This window comes from Scyliorhinus canicula, chromosome 22 (genome assembly GCF_902713615.1).
Source record: "Scyliorhinus canicula chromosome 22, sScyCan1.1, whole genome shotgun sequence".
NCBI classification, from domain to species: Eukaryota; Metazoa; Chordata; class Chondrichthyes; order Carcharhiniformes; family Scyliorhinidae; genus Scyliorhinus; species Scyliorhinus canicula.
In genome coordinates, this window is record NC_052167.1 from 12,353,331 (window position 1) to 12,375,375 (window position 22,045).

General features: G+C 46.4%; 1 protein-coding gene across 1 annotated transcript in view; it reads right to left on the reverse strand.

The window, feature by feature from the left end:
* Positions 1–201: 201 nt before the first annotated feature.
* Positions 202–22,045, reverse strand: part of cdhr1a (cadherin-related family member 1a) — a 42,199-nt gene continuing 20,355 nt past the window's right edge. Inside the window, exons 10-17 of the mRNA XM_038782979.1 lie at positions 20,795–20,895; positions 19,186–19,389; positions 14,632–14,784; positions 14,368–14,532; positions 10,377–10,444; positions 5,910–6,138; positions 3,226–3,480; positions 202–784 (exon numbers count right to left, since the gene is read on the reverse strand). Of these exons, the coding sequence (XP_038638907.1) occupies positions 242–784; positions 3,226–3,480; positions 5,910–6,138; positions 10,377–10,444; positions 14,368–14,532; positions 14,632–14,784; positions 19,186–19,389; positions 20,795–20,895 (1,718 nt within the window). The 3' untranslated portion in view covers positions 202–241. The remainder of the gene's footprint in view (positions 785–3,225; positions 3,481–5,909; positions 6,139–10,376; positions 10,445–14,367; positions 14,533–14,631; positions 14,785–19,185; positions 19,390–20,794; positions 20,896–22,045) is intronic.

The following is a 22,045-nucleotide window of genomic DNA, read 5'->3' on the forward strand; positions in this document are numbered from 1 at the left end:
CATTTTAAGATTGAGTGTCCAGTTCTGTGGGAAGCTACAACAGCTGATGCGCCAGCGAATGCATCACTTTTAGATGGAAAGTAGACGGTGCCACCTTATAGATGTATATGTGGGAATGCACAACAGTGTACCTTTGTAACCCACGGAACTTTGTACAGCATAAACATGTTTCTGCCATGATTAGAAGTCACCCATGTAGCGTTGCAATCACATCACGCATTTTATAGTCACAAAACATTTTTCACAAGTACAATCTGGAAGCATCTTCGTTCATTTTCTTTTCCAGGCGCTGTTTCAGCTCAGAGACCAGGGCAGTGTTGATGTTCGAAGCCTTCCTCTTTGACTGGTGGGTGAAGTGACTCTTTGGACTGAGCGATCCCGACACTGTGGGCAGAACCCAGTCCGGCTTGTTGAGACTGGCCGGGAGCATTGGTGGACACGGCAAGGTCAGCGGCAGTGGTGGCTGGTTACCTTTAGCGCTCAAATTTTGAAAACGGTGGTTAGCGCCGGAAACCATGAAGCCGGTTGATCTTTTGGCAGATTTCTTCTTCTTCGGGAACCACCCAGATTTGCGGGTCTTTGATTTGTGCCGTGGCCTTTTCTGTATGATGCGCCTAACCGGGCCAACGCGATTGGTCTTTTTATTCCGCCAAAACATGATGGTTGAAATTAAGATGGTGAGAATGACGAAGAAACAAACTATCCCAGCTACTACTCCCAGGGCTTTCATGGGATTATCTTTAGATTGTAACAAAAAGTCTGCCATGTGACCTTTGCCCGAAGTCTGTAAGAGTACAAAGAAAAACAATTGATTTAGTTCCTCGTCCTAGGTTCAACATTTGTACAACATTAGATTTACTGTTTTGGATATAAATTCCCTCAAGTGTATAAAAGCCAGATTCCTTCTTGCTAGAGCTGCATTAATCATACTCAGACTATGGTTCAATAGTTTGGGAATCACGTTTAACTCTGGTTCCCAACTAAGACAGCCATCAGTTCGCAAGATTATCAGCTGGTGTGTAATGCAGTTTAATTTACTTATTGCTGCTTTTGTGCATTTTAGTACATTCGTCCCCCCCATCCTAGTTATCTTTCTGCCCCTGCACTGGATTATCCAGTCGAGTGTGTGGAGAAACAATCTGCTTCTTGTGCTCCGGTTTCCTCCCACAGTCCAAAGATGTGCAAGTTAGGTGGAGTGGTCGTGCTAAATTGCCCGTAGTGTCCAAAGGTTAGGTGGGGGTACAGGGATAGGATGGAGCAGTGGGCCTAGTTAGGGTGCTCTTTCAGGGGTGCAGACTCGATGGGCCAAATGGCCTCCTTCTGCACTGTAGGGATTCTATGACCCTATGATATAGGGAGGAAAACCATGGTGCAAATTGAGAAGGTTGCACATAGCAGCTGAATGTCATACAGCGGTACAAATTGACCGTGGGGCACCGGTGTGACCAAATTCTTGGACCTCTGTCACTGAAGTCCAATGTTTTAACACTTCCATATTAAATCACGGCTAAACCCTTATATTCTGGGCCTAAGGAACCAGCCATGGAGAATATTTAGGATTTGTGCGAGCACGCTCGCCTTCATCGTTTCTCTAACAGTAATTATATCGGGTCTGATGTTCCGGAAAACTGTGACAATGTCCATAATACAGCCACATAGCGCTTGGCGAGCTGTAGCAGTTGTCTGCCCATGCTTCCTGGTATCCACCCAGTGCCACATACAAGGGCTGTTCTGAAATTCGACCCATTAAACATCGATACTTTCCATCGGCTTTTGCAGAAGGTCATTACTCTGATTCCAATGTACATAAAGCCAGAGTCCATCACATTTCATTTATTACATCTGTATTCTTTTACAGAACCTATTCGCCATGGCTGGTTCCTGAGGCCCAGAATATAAGAGTTTAGCAGTGATTTAATCTGGAAGTGTTAAAACATTGGATTTCAGTGACAGAGGTCCAAGAATTTGGTCAAACCGGTGCACCAGGGTCAATTTGTATCGCTGTATGACATTCAGCTGTTCAGCCATCTTAACGCTTACCATTTAAAGCAATCTGTATAACCTCCTAGCAACAAAATGGAATTAGCAAAGTACCAGATATGAACTTCCACCTTACTTTCATCGGCTTTAAGTTTGGGTTAAGAACACAAGAGTAAAAGTTAGCTGATTTTGATTTTTCCCCGCTGTGTCGGAGATCAGTGGTTGCTGCTTTTGTATTTGTCAGCCCAGATTTGCCTCCCTTTTACTGGCAATTGCAGGGGAGGAAGAAGCACGGTCAATAAGGAGAACTTCCAACAATTACAAACACTCTAAAAAGCTGCCTTCAAAGTGCTTAAAATTCCAATCTGTGATGGTACAGATGTCACCCAATTCAAAGAACATTTCTTTCAGCCCATAACGGTAACTTTTGTTTATTTTAATTTGCTTTATATTATGGAATTAAATCCAAACAAAGCCTGCTTGTTATGGATAGTTAATAAGGAGGAAGACTTGCATTTACAGAGCACCTTTCACAAACTAAACACTTTACAGTCTATGAAGCTCTTTTCAAGTCACTGCCATGATGCAGGAAATTAACAAGGGATGGGAACCATGCAACTCCAGGTGGAATGTGCCTTTGGACTGACCAATAAGTGTAAAGATTTCACACCTGGCTTCTCGTGTGAGTTTGGAGGCAAGCTTAGAACCGCTGTCTCCTTGCAGAACTGTTTCTATTTGCACTTGGGAGGAAGAAATAGCGGCTTCATCTGTGAATCATTGGGGGCTAGAACAGCCGCACTCTCTGCTCAACTTTACGCTGGCATGTCAATGCCCAGAAGGAGTAGACATTGCAGAAGATCACCATTGCCACCGTGGAAATGGGCACATGAGATACCCTAATATTGAGAGGCACCACGTCATGTTTGCACAAGGAGCATTAATTAATAATCAAGAGATGCTAAATTTGATGCCGATGTTCTGTTATTCTGAATTACCGATCAGCGAATTAGGTGGATTGGCCATGCTAAATTGTCCCTAAGTGTCCAAAGGTTAGGCAGGGTTACAGGGATAGGGCGAGGGTTGGGCCTTTCGAAGGGTTGGCGCAGACTCGATGGGCTGAATGGCCGCCTACTGCGCTGTAGGGATTCTGTTTTCTATGAATCATTCAAAGCTGTCAGATTAGAGCAATTTGCTTTTGCGTCCTTGCATAGATTACATGCGCACTCTCCGAGAGCACGTACTTACCTCATCTGTAATGTCGATCCTCACAACAGCTGTGGTGCTGAATGAAGGGGAGCCTCTGTCCTTAGCTTGCACCACCAGTGACCACTGACACCTCTTGTTTCTGGTAATGTTGTGAATGACCTCCAGAGATTTGATGTAGGACTTCAACACAATCTCCCCCGTGGCTTGATCAATGTCAAATACATTTGCAGGATCTGCCTGCATGATCGAGTAATCAACAACATTATTCGGCTCCTCTGCGTCTTGATCTCTGGCCTGAAATAAAAGTTTGATACGTATGATGCAACTCACCACCACACCCCAAACACTCGCATGAGGTGCAAGATGTTGGCACCAGCAGTACTCATGACATAATGGAGCTGTAAATCTGTGCAGTTTGACAAAATAATTCACCCCTCTGTTGCTGTCTGGCAATTCTAATTCGATTCAAATAAGACGGCAAGGATTTCCACTGTTGTAATAGCCTCTGGAGTTGGCAACCAGCAATGGGTCAATTGGTCAAACAACTACTGGCACCATCTTCTCATTTTATTGGGCTTCTAAAAATTCTTGGCAGCTTGTAAATGTAAATGCACAATGTACTTAATTTAAACTTCACTATGGTCTAGTCTCCATTCGGCAATCTTGTGATTTTTAATCCTGTCTCTGAAACCCTCATCCGCACATTCACAACTTGGAGGTTTGACTTCTCTGGCATGTTCCTTGCTTTTATCATTAAGAGCGTAGCCACGCATATTCTATCCCATTCTAAAGCCCAAACACTACCACTTCTGTCATGACTGACTTTCACTGGTTGTGGGGCCGGTTTGGCTCAGTTGGCTGGACAGCTGGTTCATGATGCAGAGCGCGGCCAACAGCGTGGGTTCAATTCCCATACTGGCTGAGGTTATTCATGAAGGCCCCGCCTTCTAAACCTTGCCCCTGGTCTGATCCTCACATCAAATCACCATTAATCAGCGCTGCCTCTCCCCAAAGGGGAAAGTAGTCTATGGTCCCCTGGGACAATGGAGACTTTACTTTACATCCACCAGCACAGAAGATTTTAAATCCTTTTTCTTGTTTTCAAAACACTTTTATGGACTTACTCCAAATCCAGTGTCACGTTATATGTCCTCTGCTCTTTCAACTGTGCTCCACAATATGTGTCAGCTTTCTATTCTTTGTGCCAGATCCTTCAGCTACTATTGCGCACCTCTACTCTCTTTCAAAACCTTTCCATCTTCTTTCATCTCTCAAATATGCCTTAAAACATCTCCACCTCAGTTAAACTTTTCTCTCTCTCTGTTAAACTTCATTCGCTTACAGTTATCCCTCTCACCCTCGCTCTCATCTCAGTTAAACCTCTCTCCAGTTAAACTTCTCTCTCTCTCTCATAGTAAAACCTTTCTCCCTGAGTTTAACCTCACCCTCTCTTACAGCAACACCTCTCTTTCTCTCTCATTTAAACCTCTCTCTCTCAGTGAAACTTCGATCTCTCTCCCTCAGTAAAACCTTTCTTTCTCGGTACCCTGAACATGCTCCCTCACCTCCTGACTGGGGCAACCAAACCTCCTGAAAGGCACGTTGACATTTCAATGTGCAACGTCATTAGTCATTCCCAGCACAAATGATGTTGCATGTCTGGACTGGCTATATTCAAAAACTATTCACAGATGCCACTGTCCTACTTTAGAAATGATTGCATTGCTGCACCATGCATTGTGGATCTGCAAATGTCATGTGAGTGTCCCTTTAAGAAAGTTTTTTGGCTTCAGTGATGTCATTGTGTGGGTGGAGCTGGGCTGTGGCTCTGTGAGCTGTTTTTGGTTTCGCTTTCACACTTGATTGCTGTGGACTCAGACAGAGAACAGAAGTGTGTTGGCCTGTCTCTCTCCCTATTTTCTTTTCAAATTCTGTTCCAGTAAAAATCACCTTGGTGGTGGTTTTTAAGATATAGTTTGCTTTCCAGAAGTGTTTAAACCTGCTGGTGATACGGGGTCAGAATCTCAGGAAAAGCCAGTCTTATTCAAGTGAGAATGCAGAGTGCTGGGCCACGCCCTTGAAAAGGGGTTTTTGGTTTATGGGATCTTGTTTTTGAATTGGAACAGTTAAAGGGGAATTAATTAAGTGTTATACATAGGTTACTGTAGCTGTGAGGTATCTTTATGTTTGTAATTGATGAAATTTCTTGCTGTGTGTTATATAGATATTAACTGAGTTCTTAGAATAAAGCTTATTTTGATTAACTTATCTAGACAGACTGTTGAATTAGACTGAAGGGAAGGCTCTTGTGCTCATCCTAGCCAAATTCAACATAAAAAGTTGTAGGTCAGGTGAACTCTATAATACACTTTGGCGTTTTTAAACCCTGGCCCACAACACAATCAAGATGGCGGATGGGTGATTTTCTCCCAGTTTCCTGCTGATGTGCCTCTGTACTGGCCACAGGAGGTGGGAGATGAAAGTTTATGGTGAATCTCCTATCAACTTTTACTTTTTTTATACTGAAGCTCTGGCTGAAGTTAAAAGCACATTGCTATGGCTGCAAGTGCAGAGCCCATTGTTCCATACCATTGCTTTTTGATTCCAGACAATATTTTTTCAGCTGAAACTTTAATTGAGAGAATGTAATCTCTGCAAATTTTGATCTTATATGTGCATTAGGAGGCAATAACATATCACATTCTTTAGATCTGGCCTCTTACCTCAACTTTTACAGGGGATCCAATGATCATAACCTTCTCCAAAACGTTCTCATCAAATTCTGGGTAGTGGTCATTGATATCTAGAACAGTTACAAAGACTTCAGCCAAGCTGTGCTTCCCTTCCCCATCATCCGCTTTGATGTAAAAGCTGTATTTAGACTGTACTTCAGCATCCAGCACTGCCCAGGGCTGAGTGTATATAATCCCCGATGTGGGGTGAATCAGAAATCTGAAAAATGTAGAATTCAGGAAAATAAGAGGCTAGTCTATAACTGTGCACGGACAGTAAAATGTACTCAGCATCCACCTGATCATGCTCTGATAAAACCAAAGGTTTGTAACAGTTAACACACCGTAACTCTGGTGTCCCCCAAGTCTATCATTCGCCGCTCCTATTTCTCAACGACAGGCCACTCCTGGGAAACCTCATCCAAAGGCTGGGCCAGTATTTATTGCCCTAAGTGTCCTTGAAATGAGTGGCTTGCTAGGCCATTGTTGAGGGCAGTTATGAGTCAATCACATTGCTGTGGGTCTTCACATGTAGGCCTGGCCAGGCAAGAATGGCAGATTTCCTTTCCTTAACCAGATGGGTTCTTACAACAATCAATCATAGTTTCAGATCTAGTTTTATATAATCCAGATTTATTCTTATAAATTCCACCAGCTGCCGTGGTGGGATTTGAACCAATGTTCCCAGAATGCTAGCCTGGTCCTCTGGATTACTTATCCAGTGACATTACCACTGTCTCAACTACCATTATCCTCCCTAAACCTCTCCACTTCTCTTTCCTCATAAGACACCCCTTAAAACCTACCTCCTTTTTGACCATTTAGCTGTTTAATAAATATATTTTTGTTGTACCCATGGAATCTATTGAATCCGTACTGTGCAGAAGGAGGTCATTCAGCCCATCGAGCCTGCACCGACCCTCTGAAAAAGCACCCCACATAGGGTCAGGCCCCATCCTATCCCCACCTAACCTTGGACACGAAGGAGCAATTTAGCGTGGCCAATCCACCCTAACCTTCACATCTTTGGAATGTGGGAGGAAACCAGCGCACCCGGAGGAAACCCACGCAGACAGGGAGAGAACGTGCAAACTGCACACTGACAGTCACCCGAGGCTGGAATTGAACTCGGTCCCGAGGCAACAGTGCTAACCACTGTGCCACCGTGCCGCCCAAGTCAATTACAGTCAATAACATGTTCGAAAAAGGCAAGGAAAAACTGAAATCCAAACCCAAACAAAATGTATTGGCTGTGAATGTATCACATTGGAAAGGAATGTGGTCATAGACCTTTATCACAGTGAGGTTGGAACACAGGTACAGGGGGCAGAATTCTCTCAGCCCGGGGGGTGCCGATGTGGCCTGGCCCGCGATCAGGGCCCACCAATCGGCGGGCCGCACTCTCTGGCTGGGGGCCCTGTTTCTAAGGTGCCAGCCCCTGTAGCCCTGCACCATGTTGCGTTGGGGTCGGGGCATTGAAGGAATCCACTGCGGATCCCGCGGTGCCCAGTTTGCGCCAGGATCAGCAGCTGGAGCGGCGTGAACCACTCCAGTGCCGGGCTGGCCCCTTTTGCGGCCCAGGATTAGGCCATTCAGCCCCTTGAGCCATTCAATCAGCTCTTGGATGATTTGCAACTCAGCTCCATTTACCCACCTTTGGTACATATGCTTTGATCTCCTGACATAACTTACTTCCATTGACACAGCATCCTCAACTTTTTGGCAGGAAGAGAGTTAGAGATTTCCACTACCCTTTGTGAGCCACTCTTGCATAGCTTGGAGTGAATCATCCCATGAATATCTTTCCAAATTCACTTTCCTGTCTATGCTGAGCTCACCCATCTCAATCTTCGGTCGTAGCATCTGGGATAACGTAACCCCTTTAGAGTTTCAAATTAGGGGTGTTACACCTATCAAAAGTCAGTGTCCGAGGGCGGCCTGTGGCGCAGTGGTTAGCACTGGGACTGCGGTGCTGAGGACCTGGGTTCGAATCCCGGCCCTGTGTCACTGTCCGAGTGGAGTTTGCACATTCTCCCCATGTCTGCGTAGGTTTCACCCCCACAACCCAAAGATGTGCAGGGTAGGTGGATTGGCCACGCTAAATTGCCCCTTAATTGGAGAAAAAAATAATTGGGTACTCTAAATTTATTTTAAAAAGTTAGTGTCCAGGTTCACACACCAACAATGGCTCCTTGAGCAGGTTAGTATGCAGTTACTAACGGTGTTACTGTTCCCCCACCAGAGAAGTCAGTGACTTCAGAGAAAGAGGAGAAGTGGATTGGGAAAGAAACATTTAATTTGGACCCATTTACACAGCAGAATCAGTTTATGTCCAAAACAATGAACTTGGGTGTCAACCACAGCCTCCTTATACGATTACCCACTCACTACAGTATAAATGTTAAACTCCGATGTCTCATCCCAGTGTTCACTATCCGCTCGGAGTCTAAATCATGTGTTGGTTAATAATCCACTTGTGAGTCTCCAATTCACCTCTTTGATGGTTGAGGGCGGACTCAGGAGCAGAAGGCAAAATTGATTTCCCCACCCCAAACCCAAAAGGTGCTTCAGCCAGCTCAGACTGAAGTGGGGCATTTATTGATCTCTCCACAGGAGACAGCAGCGAGCAACTCAGAAGAAAAGAAAAGTGTCTCTTTTTATTTTCTTTCAACACTTTTACTTATTAGTTACAAAAATATTTGAAATGTGCAAGAATGTGCAAGGTTGCGAGGATAAGACATGGGTGGCAAGGTAGCACAGTGGTTAGCATTGTTGCTTTACAGCGCCAGGGTCCCAGGTTCAATTCCCGGCTTGGGTCACTGTCTGTGCGGAGTCTGCACATTCTCTGTGTGTCTGTGTGGGTTTCCTCCGGGTGCTCCAGTTTCCTCCCACAAGTCCCGACAGTTGTTAGGTAATTTGGACATTCTGAATTCTCCCCCTGTGTACCCGAACAGGCAGCGGAGTATTTCATTGCACTGTTTAATGTAAGCTTACTTGTGACAATAATAGATTATTATCATTGGGGCAGCACAGTAGCATTGTGGATAGCACAATTGCTTCACAGCTCCAGAGTCCCAGGTTCGATTCCCGGCTTGGGTCACTGTCTGTGCAGAGTTTGCACATTCTCCCCGTGTGTGCGTGGGTTTCCTCGGGGTGCTCCGGTTTCCTCCCACAGTCCAAAGATGTGCGGGTTAGGTGGATTGGCCATGCTAAATTGCCCATAGTGGCCAAAATTGCCCTTAGTGTTGGGTGGGGTTGCTGGGTTATGGGGATAGGGTGGAGGTGTGGACCTTGGGCCCTTTCCAAGAGCCGGTGCAGACTCGATGGGCCGAATGGCCTCCTTCTTCACTATAAAAATTCTATGAAGACAGGGGAGTAGGGCAAAGCAGAGTGTTCTTTCAGGGTGCCTCGATGGGCTGAGTGGCCTCCCTGTGCACTGTAAAGCTTCTGCGGTTCTGTGAAATTGGAAAATAGGCTTTGTGGGGCTTAATGAGGGCCTGCTGGCCCATGTTCACTGTGAGGACTGTGAGGAAGATCCCTGGAAAAAATCCCCCCACCCCGTTGCTTTCCCAAGCTAGTTCCAGATGCAAGGAGAGCGGATAGAATACTCCGTCAGGACGGATGGCGCAGTGGTTAGCACTGCTGCCTCGCAGCGCCAGGGACCGGGTTCACTCCCGACACTGGCCGACTCTCTGTGTGGAGTTTGCACTTTCCCCCCGTGTCTGCGTGGGTTTCCTCCGGGTGCTCCGGTTTCCTCCCACAGTCCAAAGGCGTGCAGGTTAGGTGGATTGGCCTGTATCAATACGCAGGGTTACGGGGGTAGAGTTCTCTTCCGGAGGGTCAGTGCAGACTTGATGGGCCGAAAGGCCTCCTTCTGCACTGTAGGTATTCTATGCTTCTCTCATGGTCCCTCTGATCAAATTCTGGGCCATGAAGTCAACTGGGTGGAAAAACACTGGATTTGAGATCCTCCCAAATTTTTCCTCTGATAAATGATAACACCCCAATAACACCCAGCCCCATCACAGTCATGCCGGGCACCATCGAATAAGATCTGTTAAAGCTTCCCTTATTCTGGAGAAAGCGGAGCCAGAACCACTGTTCACAAAAAAGTCCTGCATTTTGACACAATTAATATTCGACTTGGAAATAAATGAAAAACAGACAGACTTGTCAGACACTTATGCCGGAAGCCAGTGCAGCTGTCAAGGAAAAAGCAACTGAAACCCCAATCAAAATCCAGGCAATTCGACCTTGGTTTAATTAGGTTTTGGCTGGAATGTTCCGTGACGGGAATCATTGTTTGCGGGACTAGAAAATTTAGGGAGCAGCCGACAGCCGGTTGACTTTGGACGGGAATTTCTAGTCCAGCATGGTGTTTCTGATTGCAAGGATCGCCAAACCTTAACCCTCCAGCTACACCTTGGGAATTAAAAGTAAATCGACAATGTTACTTACAGATCAGCCCCTTTTCCATAGATTGAATACTTGACTTCTCCCCATATTTCTGAGTCAGCATCATTTGCCTATGAAGATAATCAAAGTCTCTTATAATCGCAAGGCAGGTGTTATTCATATTCTGATCTACTTGATAGTTATTGATTAGCCTGCTGCACAAAATTAAAGAAAACCACATCTGGTGGTCACTTGATATCATCCATCATGTGGTGCATTTATCTGAATTGTCACCTTACCGTCTATTTCTCGCCTCCACATTCCATTGGTTTGGGTTGTAACATTTAGAACACTAAATCAGAGCAACTGTGCGTATTGGGCTTAATTTGAGAATATACCCATCAATACCAAAGTAAAGAAGTGGGAGAGGAGATTTGTATTAAAGTGGGACCACGCTACGAGGTTGTTGTCACCTCAGTAAACTAACAGCCCGTGGGTCACAAATTCAAATTCCGCCAGAAACATTTGTGAAGCCACAGTGCTATCCGCTTGCGCTACCGACCATAAGACAAATGAAGAGGTGCTTGAAATAGCAAGAACAAAACAGAGCTTAAAAAGTGACACCCAGAAATGAAAATGGCAGTGCGTCAGCCATTTGATCAGAGTTGAAGAGCTACAGAGATCTCTTCCAGAGGACAAAGTAGAGGAAGCAGAAAGAAGGGTAGGTTAGAAGGCATAGTGTAGGTTAGATGGCCTTTAGTTTTTTTTTTCCATGTCGGTGCAACATCGAGGGCCGAAGGGCCTGTACTGCGCTGTATCGTTCTATGTTCTAAGGGTCGACCTAGTTGGACGATGGAGGCCACAGGTCAGTTGCAGACGCGCTACAGTGGATGTCGAAGATGGAGCAAGACAGATGAGTGTGACAGACCATGACATTGGCACAGGGCTTAGCACTGCTGCCTCACAGCACCAGGGGACCCGGGTTCAATTCCGACCTTGGGTGACTGTCTGTGCGGAGGTTTCGCATTCTCCCTGGGTCTTTTCCTCCGGGTGCTCCGGTTTCCTCCCACAAGCCAAAGATGTGCAGGTTAGGTGGATTGGCCGTGCTAAATTGCCCCTTAGTGTCCAAAAGGTTAGGTGGGGTTACGGGAATAGGGAAGGGGGTGTAGGCCTGGGCAGGCTGCTCTTTTGGAGGGTTAGTGCAGACTCAATAGGCCAAATGGCCTCATTCTGCACTGTAGGGATTCTATGACAGCAGATTTCCTGGTCAGAGTAGCTACAAAGAGCAGCAGAAATGTTGTCCAACCTGAATTGGTTCACTAAGACCTTTGCCAGTCCTATCTATTTTAGCCTACCTCCACCATTTTGAAGAGATGCCATTATGAAAATGTGCAGGGAAACCAAATTCAATTTCAGTTGGAATTGTGGGGAGGCTGCTCAGTGTCATCAGACTATTTCAATATGCAGCACAGCACAATGGAGCCCCAACCCTGTCTTCACCTGATATCCACATATATCTATCTACTTGGGAAGGATGGCTCCTGGATAGGAGTCGGGAGTTGCAACTCCGGCTCACTTTCCTCTCCCTCATAGCCCTGCAAACAATCAGACCACTGGCTGAGACCAGCGCCGGCCCTAGAGTTGCTGGCGCCCCGGGCAAGCTGAACTTCGGCGCCCTTCGGGGGGGGGGGGGGCGGAGGGGCCGGGGGGGGGGGGGCGGGGGGGGCCGGGGGGCGGAGGGGCCGGAGGGGGGGGGGGGGCGGAGGGGCTGGAGAGGAGGGGGGGCGGAGGGGGGGCCCGAGGGGGGGGCGGAGTGACCACCGGCGAGCCTGGATCCATCCGCCATGTTTGTGCGGGGCGGCCTGAGGGAGGGCGGCCACCGCGCATGCGCTGGTTGGCACCGGCCCAACTGCGCATGCGCGGTACCCGAGTCTTTTACGCGGCGCCCCTAGCACATGGCGCCCCGGGCGACTGCCCGAGTTGCCGGTACCTTGAGCCGGCCCTGGCTGAGACCTACTAACTCACCACACACTGGGGCACGAATCTTCATAGGCTGATGAATCAGGACCAGAGATGGTCAATGTGTTGGTTTGCCAGCACCATTCCACCCCTGAGCTATTTTCTAGAATTGAGGTACCTAAGGTGGCCAAATTAGGCCCCTCTCTCAGGCCAACTGGAATTTCTCTAGTCTGCAGGTGAGCCCCACACTGTGGCTGATACATGGGCAAGGAGACAAGGCAGCCTCCTAGTGGGGGATGAGAGGATGTGGTGGGTGGGTTGGGGGGGGGGGGGGTGGTGGAGGGAGTGGGGGGGGGTGATGTGAGGGGGGTGGGGGTGGGGGGTAGGGGTCAGCATTCATCTCAGCTGGGAACGCCCTAAAGTTGCTAAACCTCCAGGACACTGCTGTGTGCAACTCTGAAGAAAAATAATTGGGACATTAAAAAAGATTGTTTTTTTTGTCATTTTGTTTGACCATTTCTCTTTGGCAGGTATAAAATGTTGAAAAGCAGGGTGGGGGCGGTGCGAGGGGGAAGGGGGTGTGTGGGGGGGGGGGGGGGGGGGGGTGGAGGGGGTGGCATGTTGTTTGGCTCACAGTCGAGCATCATCTAGTTAGGTAATGAGTCATTTTGCTTTCCAGTTGGTCTAGGAAGGCCGTGCGTCACAAGGACGGGTGTGTTGGCCGACAAATGGCTGGAGCATGGGGACAAGTCATGTGATGAAATCCGCAGGAATACATTTAATTAGAGTTAGCAGCCTGAGACCCACCCCACCATGACTGCCAGGTCACTGGTGCAGACACATTTACGTCTTGGCAGATGTTGCCATGTTTAAATCAAATTTAACTTATCTGGAGTTCCAAGGGTGTCTCTACTGTGTGGCACACTCTCCCTCAGACATGGGCACAGTAGCCCTCCCCACCCCTTCCTATTGGCCCTGCAGCCTTGGGAACCCACCCGCGCCATCCTCAATTGGACGGTGTGTGTTCCCTCTGGCCACTAATTGGCCAGCTTGCCATAAATCGGTGTCGGGTGACTATTCCCGACATGGCACGGAGCCAGGACCCACATTTGATCCCAACATTGCGACCCCAAACCCATATTGAAAATCCAGCCTTGGTGTGGGGGGCAGGGGGTGGGGAGGGTGTGGGGTGGGGGGTCGAACCTGGGACTGGCTGAGTCACCAGGCATGATACAATGTTGACAAATGTGAGGTTATCCATTTTGGTAGGAATAACAGCAAACGGGATTATTATTTAAACGATAAAATATTAAAGCATGCCGCTGTGCAGAGAGACCTGGGTGTGCTAGTGCATGAGTCACAGAAAGTTGGTTTACAGGTGCAACAGGTAATTAAGAAGGCAAATGGAATTTTGTCCTTCATTGCTAGAGGAGTTTAAGACTAGGGAGGTTATGTTGCAATTGTATAAGGTGTTAGTGCGGCCACACCTGGAGTATTGTGTTCAGTTTTGGTCTCCTTACTTGAGAAAGGACATATTGGCACTGGAGGGTGTGCAGAGGGGATTCACTAGGTTAATCCCAGAGCTGAAGGGGTTGGATTATGAGGAGAGGTTGAGTAGACTGGGACTGAACTCGTTGGAATTTAGAAGGATGAGGGGGGAACTTTAGAAACATTTAAAATTATGAAGGGAATAGATAGGATAGATGCGGGCAGGTTGTTTCCATTGGCGGGTGAAAGCAGAACTAGGGGACATAGCCTCAAAATAAGGAGAAGTAGATTTAGGACTGAGTTTAGGAGGAACTTCTTCACCCAAAGGGTTGTGAATCTATGGAATTCCTTGCCCAGTGAAGCAGTTGAGGCTCCTTTATTAAATGTTTTTAAGGTAAAGATAGATAGTTTTTTGAAGAATAAAGGGATTAAGGGTTATGGTGTTGGGGCCGGAAAGTGGAGCTGAGTCCACAAAAGATCAGCCATGATCTCATTGAATGGCGGAGCAGGCTCGAGGGGCCAGATGGCCTTCTCCTGCTCCGAGTTCTTATGTTCTTATATGATACCTAATGTTCACAAGATCATCATTAAAATATCCTCCACTTACAGTAACACATATAACCGGAGAGCCCCCCAGGGAGTTTTCGGGAATCCGAGCAATGTAGAATTCGGAAGTGAATTTCGGAATGTTATCATTGGTATCCATGAGTTGAATGATAATGTCAGCTGTAGAACTGAACTTCTCTGGAGTGTCCGCTTCAACAGCAAGGAGCTAGAGGGGAGTAAAGGAATATTTATTGAAGTTGCTAAATCTCCATTAAAAAAACAAATTTCACAAATCCTACTCAGATGGATGCCATATCCCACGTACCTTAAAATTAAACACTTGGAATGTTTCATAGTCAATGGCAGCTGAGTCCTCCACAATAATCGTGACTTGTGCTTCATTAAGGACAGTGTGGGGAATTACGCGGAATATACCTTCGGGGCCCACAAGCCTGAGATTAAATTGTGCGTTTGCTCCCTGGAACAAAAAATAAAACTTAGTCAAGGGATTTGTTCACTAATGCCAGCACATTTAATTAAGCACGTTCTCGGGAAAACGTTTGGAAAATCTTTCCTTCCACTGTTATTTGGGATGGAGGGAAGTCTCAAAGGACCTTGCACAGTTTTCAGAACAATGCACGGTGGTGGTGTCCATGGTGCATTCTGACACGGCTGTACGCAAATGAAAAATGATCTCGCAAAATGGTCTTGTTGGAACTGTTTTCCCCTTTAGTGTTTGGCACGGAGAGATTTTTTATTCGTGAAAACGCTGAGTTTGCTCAGTCAACGAAATTCAGTGTGGCAAATCCAAGCCAAAACCCCACTATGCATTGTGTTGGTTTGATGGTGTAGCCTCACCACATGATTGGCAGATCGCCTACAGTCTTCCACCAAAATATCAAGGCAAACGAAGACGCTCAAATATCACAAGGCCTTGTGAAGCCATGATCGAATGGCGGAGCAGACACGATGGGCCAAGTGGCCTTTATCTGCTCCTATGTCTTATGGTCTTATGCTCTTAAGCCTTGGTATCAAATGAGCAGGCACTGCGCACTCTACGACCAAATGATTGTGCACTCACTCCCAAACCCATTGGATTACCAGGTATTCACGAACCTTCTTAAATGAGTTGCTTTCGATAGATGACCATGGGATATTTGTTCACTACAGTCTGTAATTACTAAAGTGTATAATTTATGATAGAGTGACTGAAAACCTTGAAACCTTCAGCTGACCAGAGAGAGCAAGCATTGATTTATAAAGAGTAGGTCATGCCTGATTAATCAAATTGAATTTCGTTGAAGAGGTAGCTCAATTGGTGGACAGGGGAATGTCTGTGAATGTCACTTATCTGGAAAGTATTTGACGAAGTCTCTCTTTAAAAAAAAACTAAAGTTGAAGCTCATGACTGAAGGCAAGCGATTGACTTTGTGAGGAAAGGAACTGTGCATCAGGTGATGGAGGATTGGGATAATGGTCAGGTACTCTAACTGGGAGGGTGTGACAAGTGGTGCTTCACAGGGATCTGTGTTGACCTCTCAACAATTCACCCTGGGCGCGATCTTCCGAATGTTCATGCCGGCGGGATCCCCTGCCCCCCCCCCCCCCTCCCCCCCCCGCCATGGGTTTCCTGGCAGTGTGGGGTGGGATCAATGGGAAATTCCAATGACGGCAGCGGGACCAGAAGGGCCGCCTCCCACTGCTGAGAAACACACCGTGGGGAAGGCCAGGGTAACTCGCCCCATATCTATTAACCACATGGTTGATGGGATAGAAAACCACGTATTCAAATTAGTCAATGGCACAAAGACAGACAACATTGTCAGGGCAGCAGGGTAGCATGGTGGTTAGCATAAATGCTTCACAGCTCCAGGGTCCCAGGTTCGATTCCCGGCTGGGTCACTGTCTGTGTGGAGTCTGCACGTCCTCCCCCTGTGTGCGTGGGTTTCCTCCGGGTGCTCCGGTTTCCTCCCACAGTCCAAAGATATGCGGGTTAGGTGGATTGGCCATGCTAAATTGCCCGTAGTGTCCTAATAAAAGTAAGGTTAAGGGGGGGTTGTTGGGTTACGGTTATAGGGTGGATACGTGGGTTTGAGTAGGGTGATCATGGCTCGGCACAACATTGAGGGCCGAAGGGCCTGTTCTGTGCTGTACTGTTCTATTGTAAGTAGTGCAGATGGAAGCACAACATTAGAAAGGGATAGTAATAGATTAAGTGGGTGGGTAAAACTGTGGCAAATGCATTGCCAACCATTTGGAATTAAAAAGACTAGAAAGATAATAGTGGAAAGCCAGAAAGAATGGAAGGTTAAAGAGGCTTAGTGGCATGCACATGGCGGTATTAAAATGTGTTGGACAAATACATGAAATAATTAAACTGGCTAATGTTAGGTGAATTGAACATTCTGAATTCACCCTCAGTGACCCGAACAGGTGCCGGGGTGTGGCAACTAGGGGATTTTCACAGTAACTTCATTGCAGTGTTAATGTAAGCCGACTAGTGACACGAATAAAGATTATTATTAATGAAATGCTGGCTTTTATACAAAGAGGGTGAGAAAACAAAGAGGTAGATGTTATGCTACAGCCCTAGTAAGACCACACCTAAAGTACAGTGTGTTCAGTTCCAGGCACTATACTTTCAGAAAGGTAAATTACTCCTGGAGGGAGTGCAGCACGGATTTACGAGAATGATACCCTAGACTCCAAAGGTTCAATTACAAGGAGAGATTACACAAACTCGGGTTGGCTTGAAGCTTTGGGTTTTATTTTTTTACGGCCTCATATTATAGCAATCAGTTAATTATGTTAAGCATTGTAAAGGTTTGGTATCCTGCAAATTTCTGAGATCCAGTGGTGTTCTGATCGATGTTTAGATTTAGATTTATTGTCGCGTGTACTGAGGTACAGTGAAAAGTATTGTTCCGTGTACAGTCCAGGCAGATCGCTCAATACATGAAAACATAGAACATATGATAAATACATGAGGATACATAATGAAAATAACCATAGACAGTGGGTGGAGCAGAGACAGTGGGATGAAGCTATTAAGAGAACCTGATTGGGTAGATACTGTTCCCACTGACTGGGGAGTGTAAGACTAGGGGGCTACGGCCTAGAAAACAGAAACAGGCTGACAGGAGTAGTTAGGCAGCATTTCCACACACAGAGGGTGGTAGGATTTTGAAACTCTCTTCCACAAACGGTGATTGATGCTCAATCAATGGTTAATTTTCAATCTGAAATTATCACACCTCAACCTACATCAATGCACACCCACCAACTGATACAAGCTGCATTTCCTGGTATTTTGAAGGTCAAGGGGTGGTTTGATTGACGTTTACAAGATAAAAAGAAGCAATGGGATGCGAGAGATTGACAAACTATCTAGTTCTAGTTAGGGAGCTGAGGAACAGGGGGAATAGTCTGAAGTCAGAGCGAGTCCTGTCAAGGGAGAAATGCAGAGGAAACTTCGACACAGAATGGGCAGTAGAAGTTTGGAACTCTGTTTCACAAATGTTGATTAATGCTGGACCAACAGTTCATATTAATTCGGAGATTGATTGATTCTTGTTAGGTGTTAAGGGACATGGGCCGAAAACTACTTTATGGAGTTAAGTTATAGATCAGCCATGATCTCACTGACTAACTCGGAGGGGACTAAAAGACTTCCTTCTCTTCCCATGTTCCTAAACATGTTCAGTTTGACTTTCGTGGGATCTTTCAAACATATTGCAGCTCCAGTCACAAACATCCATCGCAAATTTCCCCACAGTTAATTCCACTGGGGAAACCGACTGCAGAAAGCTTTATTTCACTGCACTTGCACCCGGCTGTTTTTTAAAGGAATGAAACCTCCAAGGACTGAAAGATTAGGAGATTTGCAGAGAAATGATCCAGTACATATCGGCTACTTCCGGATTTCCAATCTGTCCGAACAGCAAACTCTGTTATCCAAGTATATTAGCAGAGAATACTCTGGTAACAGAGTAGGGGGCAGCATGGTAGCATGGTGGTTAGCATAAATGCTTCACAGCTCCAGGGTCCCAGGTTCGATTCCCGGCTGGGTCACTGTCTGTGCGGAGTCTGCACGTCCTCCCCGTGTGTGCGTGGGTTTACTCCGGGTGCTCCGGTTTCCTCCCACAGTCCAAAGATGTGCGGGTTAGGTGGATTGGCCATGCTAAATTGCCCTTAGTGTCCTAAAAAATAAGGTTAATGGGGGGGGGGGGTTGTTGGGTTACGGGTATAGGGTGGATACGTTGGCTTGAGTAGGGTGATTATTGCTCGGCACAACATCGAGGGCCGAAGGGCCTGTTCTGTGCTGTACTGTTCTATGTTCTAAATCGGTATGTGGTGATATGATTTGCATAGCTGTCTACCATTGGGGCAGAACACTGGCTTACCATTGGCCCTGGTCGGTCATGTGCCTCTCAACCGATTGGTCGAGAGGCTGAGTTAACCATGCCTCCTTGCCGAGGTATAAATAGTCAAACGCCCGGCGGTCGTCCATTTTATTGTAGACAACCGCAGGGCTAAGTTCTAGTTTATTAAAGCCTAACTTTTGAAAAGCAACTCGTCTCTCGTGCAATTGATGGCACATCAGGGTACAATACATTCCCAACGATTAATGTAATCAACTGGCTGATATCAACAAAAAACAAAACTCCACTGCAGATATTTTTGATGCGACCGAATAACAGAGTTTTTCAAAGTATGCTTTAAACCAGAAGATGGCAGTACATCCATGAAATCATTTCAAAGAGGTGTTGGCAGAGGTTACAGTTCCATGTAAACTTCTAAACTGGAATTCTTACCTGGAATGTTGCCTTCTCCAATTTAATCTGTGACTGTATTTTGACTGTAAAAGAAGCAGACAAACCTGATCTGAGTCATTGACTGTTATCTTCAATCCACGCAATATCTCTCCTGCTGCTGGGTGTTCGTACATTGTGACTTCAAACTGTGACTGTGGACCATTTTCACCGTAAAAAGTGGGCCGATGGTTGTTGATGTCCACCACTTGGATTGTTACCAGAGCTGTCATAGACACCAGTACGTCAATGTCCGGATTCATTTCCGAAGCCTTGGGGGAAGCACAACAAAGGGTCAGTGTGAGGACTCTGTCTGTGACTGTTTCACCCTTGTGTAGCAGCTGGAATACATTGTGTAGTTGGGGGCGCTGACACAGGGCTCAGGGTTGCACAGTCGAATAGGGTGATGTGCCCCCCCCCAGGGCTCAGGGTTGCACAGTCGAATAGGGTGATGTGCCCCCCCCCCCCCCCCCATGTGGCCCCACCACTTCAGTGGCTTTTCTATGGAAGTCCCATGTGAAGTCACAGCATTTCTGCAATAGGGACATCACTCTGAACTGATTTGGGATAGCAGGCAACATCAGACTATCCCCTGGAGGAGCCTGCGACCCTGGCTAGTTATAGCGCAAGGCGTGGCGACACATTTCAAGGAGATTTCAATCTTTTTCCCTCTTAGAAATGTGTCTCTTCGGAGATCGAAGCCGACATGGCAATGCACATTTCCCCAATTATCTTTTAGAAGGAATGTTAAGCCACGGCGTTATTTCAATGAAAAGCAGAGGCATCCTCCCTCGTTGCCTGGTCAGTATGAACCCATAGAATCGCTACAGTGCAGAAGGAGGCCATTCGGGGCAAATTTATCATGGCCAATCCACCTAACCTGCACATCTTTAGCCTGTGGGAGGAAACGGGTGCACCCGGAGGAAACCCACACAGACACGGGGAGAACGTGCAGACTCCACACAGCCACCCAAAGCTGGAATTGACCCTGGTGTGGTGATGCAGCAGTGCTAACCACTGTGCCATCCTTAACCAATATCACTAAAAAAAAATATCTGGTCACTATCACAGCTTGCTGTCGACAATTTATTCGTGCTTATTTGGCTACAAAAGCATTTTCGGACATCCTGAGTTTGTGAAAGGTGCTATGGCAATGCAAATCTTTCTTTCTACACCTCATGGTCTTTGCACAGGTTTCCAACTAAGAGCAGGAGCATTCTTCAGTCCTCAGCCAATACATGGCCACCATTCTACAATCAGCTTCATGCTGCGGATCTAAACACTTCGTTGTATTCTTTAAGATGGATTTAAGTTTCATTTGAGAGGAATGATCTATAAATCATACGTCAAGTCGCGCTGTTTGAACATCAAAACACACACTTCATGCATTTGTATGAAATGTTAACACCAGCACATTAATAACATTATAAGCAGCTCATTCCATGTTGATGCACACTCTGGTGGAAGAGCTTGCTGAAAGATCAATGCACTCTAATTCATGCATTTGTTAATTTAGATAGACAGTAAATCCTGTGTTGGTGGAGCCCGCTCCTGCCATCAGCTGAATAATGCCTTCATGTCTCTGTTCAAATATTTCACAGAAACACACTAACTATTCATGCACCTGTATTTCTAAAGTAAACCCAATGTTAAAATGTCAGGCTTTTTATGGCCTACCTGAATGAGAAGTTTGTAAACATCCTTCTGGAGGAGTTTTGTGGTTTGCAGAAGAGTAATAGCTCCACTTGTGCTATTTATGTCAAAAGATCCATCATTTCCTGTTAAGAAAGTGCAAGGTATTGAGAAATGTGGATGGTACTCATTTCATGCTTATCTTTCACAAGCCCTGTTGTCCCTAGCTAATCATATGAATTGAAAGTTAATCTGATTTCCTCCCGCCTATCCTTCAAGTGTGCCATTTAATCAAAGACGCCTCATATTCAGCAGCCTGTTCCACCTGCATCGTCTGTTCAGGGAGTCGCTAGATTCTCAATTCCATGCTTCCATATCTCTTTCTCTGACCAGACAATGAGAGCAAGAGAGAATGAGATAAGACGGGAGATTGTACCCAAGCCCTGAGATTTGCTGAATAGCTGTGGGCCGCTTGCAAGTTCCTGATTTGAAAGTTCACAGGGATTGAGGGCTTAACCATTGCGTTTACCAATTAAGGTCCCAGGACCAGGGGTCATGCCACAGACCAGATTGGCAATTCCATACCCTACCTTTCACAACTGCCAGATGTCCCAAACCATTCTACAGCCAATGAAGTACTTTAAAAGTGTGGTCACTGTTGTAATGTAATGGAAGAGGTTAGCAATAGTGCTATCAAGCCGCACTTACGAGGCAATAACCTGCTCACTGATGCTCAGTTTGGGTTCCACCAGGGTCACTCAGCTCCTGACTTCATTGCAGCCTTGGTTCAAACATGGACAGAAGGGCTGAACTCCAGAGGTGAGGTGAGAGTCACTGCCCTTGACATCAAGGCTGCATTTGACTGAGTATGGCATCAAGGAGCCCTAGCTAAACTGGTGCCGATGGGAATCAGGGGAAAAAAGTTCCATTGGTTGAAATTATTCCTGGCACATATGGCTGTGGTTGTTGGAGATCAATCATCCCAGACCCGGGACATCACTGCAGGAGTTCCTCAGGGTAGTATCCTAAGTTCAACCATCTTCAGCTGCTTCGTTAATGACCCTTCTTCCATCATAAGGTCAGAAGTCTGGGTGTTCACTGATGATTGCACAATGTTCAGCACCATTCGTGACTCCTCAAATACTGAGCAGTCCACGTGCAAATGCAGCAAGACCTGGACAATATCCAGGTTTAGGCTGGCAAGTGGCAAATAATATTTGCCCGACTTAAGTGTCAGACAATTACCATCTCCAACAAGAGGGAATCAAACCATTGGCCCTTGACACTCAATGGCAT